At 43.3% G+C, this 3,109-nt stretch overlaps 1 protein-coding gene across 2 annotated transcripts in view; it reads right to left on the bottom strand.

Annotated features, from left to right (window-relative positions):
* Window positions 1–1,850: 1,850 nt before the first annotated feature.
* LOC103460706 (solute carrier family 35 member F5) overlaps window positions 1,851–3,109 on the bottom strand; it is an 8,767-nt gene continuing 7,508 nt past the window's right edge. For both annotated transcript variants that reach the window (XM_008402988.2, XM_008402989.2), the window contains one exon: window positions 1,851–2,989. In XM_008402988.2, coding sequence (XP_008401210.1) covers window positions 2,952–2,989 — 38 coding nt within the window. In that variant the 3' untranslated portion in view covers window positions 1,851–2,951. The remainder of the gene's footprint in view (window positions 2,990–3,109) is intronic.

The raw sequence follows: 3,109 nt of genomic DNA, 5'->3' as shown, positions 1-3,109 counted from the left end.
TTCTGCGGCGCTCAGGTTCTCTGGTTGAGACCCAAACTGGGCCGTGATACTGGGAAGAAGCCTCACCATCAGCGAGTTGTGACTSTTGGACCTGTTAACAGTCCGGTACCAGAGAACCCGAGGAGTTCATAAGCAGCTCTACGTGGTGCAAGACCAGGGAAGATTCAAGACTTTCTGAAGTAGATACTAAGAAGTATTAATTTCATAATAATACTAAACATTTAGTTTGAATCTGTGACATTTACATGCTAGCAAATTAGTTAGCATGCTAACTAAATAATTAACATTAAAGTTTGAAAGTGTGACAGTTGCATGCTAGCTAACTACTTAGCTTGCTAAGACTCACTATGTTAGCTAGACGGTCAACTGAGTGGTTTTATGTATTTTGTTGTATCTCCAATTTTTAGGTTCACAAACTTTGACCTTTAGCTCCATCTTTGACATGATGGGACCTGATACATGTTTCAACTGTAAAAAACTGAATTAGCTTGTTAAAATATGTTTTGCTAGCGATCCTAAATGAATAAAATATAGCAATGTCTAAAACTCTTATTTCTGACAACCAGTGTCTACATTTAACTTAGAAGTTTATTTAGCACTGATAAAAATGTAAAAGTGTTTTAGTAAGAGCTTACAAGGGCTAAGCTAAAGTTAGCTCCTGTTATGGTAGCACTCATAAAGCTAACAGGACTTCTTCCTAATGTTGATTTACAAGCATTGGTCTGTTTGAAATATTATTTATTTTACTTCAGTCAAGTTAAAATAAAGTTTGGTTTTAAAGTTTAATAAACATGAAACATGCTCAGCTTAAAGTTCAGCCTGTAGTCATATTCAGTGAATTATAATATCACTAAATGTGGATTAATTCCAGTAAGTCCATCACTAAAATTTATTTTACACAGGCTGATGGTTTTACGCCTTATATAAGTTAGTTATGATGATTTTCTGCTTACAGTTAATAAGAATACTAACATTTGAACACTAATACTCAGAGGTTTGAGTCATAAAATCAGAGACTGAAACAAACTGGCTCTGAGCCAACTCAAGCCTCCATCGCTGGGCGGTATCACTCAAAGGTCAAAGGTGGCTGTGCTTTGCTAGCAGTGAGCTGTGACGTCTTATTACGGCACGGAGGTGTTTGAACGTTGCTGATAATGAGATCCCAGAAAAGGGAAGACAAATATTAGAGTGGGTGTCAGTGTAGTGATAAAGAACAGAGGAAGTTCAGCCAGCAGGAACTGGGCCGACAGAAAGCAGAAAACCAGTTTATATTAAATCACTCACACCCCTCCTGAAGAAATGCTGCTTTCTGACTGCGGCCCGGCAGCGGCGCCCCCTGCAGGGCTACAAGGTACTGCATGCAAACGACCGTTTGGACTTCAGCTTACATAGCATAATGTTTAAAAATAATAAAGTAGCTTCAGGTCGGAACACACAATAAAAGCTGACTAAAACATTAATGTCTGCAGGAATATGTTTCAGCTTCTCGGGCTACAAAACGTGTTTTCTACATTCATCCAGTTTACCGTCATCTCTGGTCCGAAGCCTGATCTTCCTTCAGTAGCAGCTAATAGCTTGTTGCGCTCAGACCAGGCGAGACAAACTAATACACTTTAAATATTTAGTTCCAAACTGAGAAATGTGTAAACCGACATGCTGAAAATATGGCTCCCCTTTTTTTTATTTCTTACATCAGGCTAAATGACCCAAACCGCGTCCTGAAGCTCCGGGATGTTTAAACTGCGCCCCCTAGAGGCCGGGATGAACAGACACCCGGGATAACCAGGAAGTGGCCCCAGAATCAGCCTGTGATTGGTCGAGACACGTTTCCAAAACAAAACACGTCACTCTGAATTTTAGAAATATATGTTTTAATAGTGCACTGAAGTATGAAAACAGGTTTGAAAAATAAAGGAATTATTCACGAGTTGGTTGATAAAGGGGCGATTATTATTATCAACATGACTTTTTAAGCCTTTTTTCTTAGATTGTACAACATCCTGAAAACAAAACAGAACCTGAGAAAGAAAAACCCAACCCATGATTTCACAAGCACCATTATAAAACATAAACATTAATCTTCTTTAAAATCTTCTCAGCTGAAATCACCACAGAAGAAGAAACAGACAAAGTGCAACGAACAAAAACCAACCAAGCAAAAACATCACAGCACATTTAACCGGATGAACCGAGAAGAGTCGGCTTTTCTCCTGCTGAGGAGGCGTTCACAGGAAGGAAGGAAGGAGGAGAAGAAGAAGAAGAAGAAGGAGGAGAAGAAGAAGTGCTTTGTTTGAGGACAGAAGTCCCAGCAGTCCGGAGGCGCCGGCCGGTTTTCAGCTTCACGTAGAGACGCAGCAGAAATCTGTAGTGATTGATAAATTAACGTGTTTCTGCTCGTCTCCATTAAACGGAGGAAACTCAGAGCAAACTGGATCACTTCACTTCCTCTGAGGTTAAAGGTGAATCCATCCAGGAGAAATTAGTGTTCTGGTCCCGAGCGACGCCGCGGTTCCCCGTCGTCACGGTTCCCCGTCGCCGCGGTTCCCCGTCGCCGCGGTTCCCCGTCGCCGCGGTTCCCCGTCATGGTTCCCCGTTGCCACGGTTCCCCGTCGCCACGGTTCCCTGTTGCCACGGTTCCCCGTTGCCACGGTTCCCCGTCGTCACGGTTCCCCGTTGCCACGGTTCCCCGTTGCCACGGTTCGGTCCTCAGAGGTTCTGAGCTTCACTTTGCTCTCCGGTCCAGATCAGCTGTTCTGGTTTCATTCGCCTCAAACGAAGCAAAGTTGAATTTAACCGGATGTTTGGCTTTAAACCGATTTCTGAAAAGAGCTGCAGGAAGTAGAGCCGACTCAGCAGATCGACGATCCGACCCCGACCCGCTTCTACGAAACCAGAACCGACACAAAGAACCAAAAATAAAAGATCAGGCTGGATGGATGACAGGCGCAGGTTCAACGCCCAGGAGGCTTCCAGCCTGTTGGCTCCAAGGCTGCAAGAGAAGAAAAACTGGTCATAGATCCAATCATCACAGATGCGATCGTCATAGATCCGATCGGACGATCCGATCGTCATAGATCCGATCGGACGATCCGATCGTCATAGATCCGAT

This window comes from Poecilia reticulata, unplaced genomic scaffold (assembly GCF_000633615.1).
Source record: "Poecilia reticulata strain Guanapo unplaced genomic scaffold, Guppy_female_1.0+MT scaffold_277, whole genome shotgun sequence".
Taxonomy (NCBI): domain Eukaryota; kingdom Metazoa; phylum Chordata; class Actinopteri; order Cyprinodontiformes; family Poeciliidae; genus Poecilia; species Poecilia reticulata.
The sequence above is the reverse complement of the archived record's forward strand: the minus strand, read 5'-3'. Positions and strand labels throughout refer to the sequence as shown.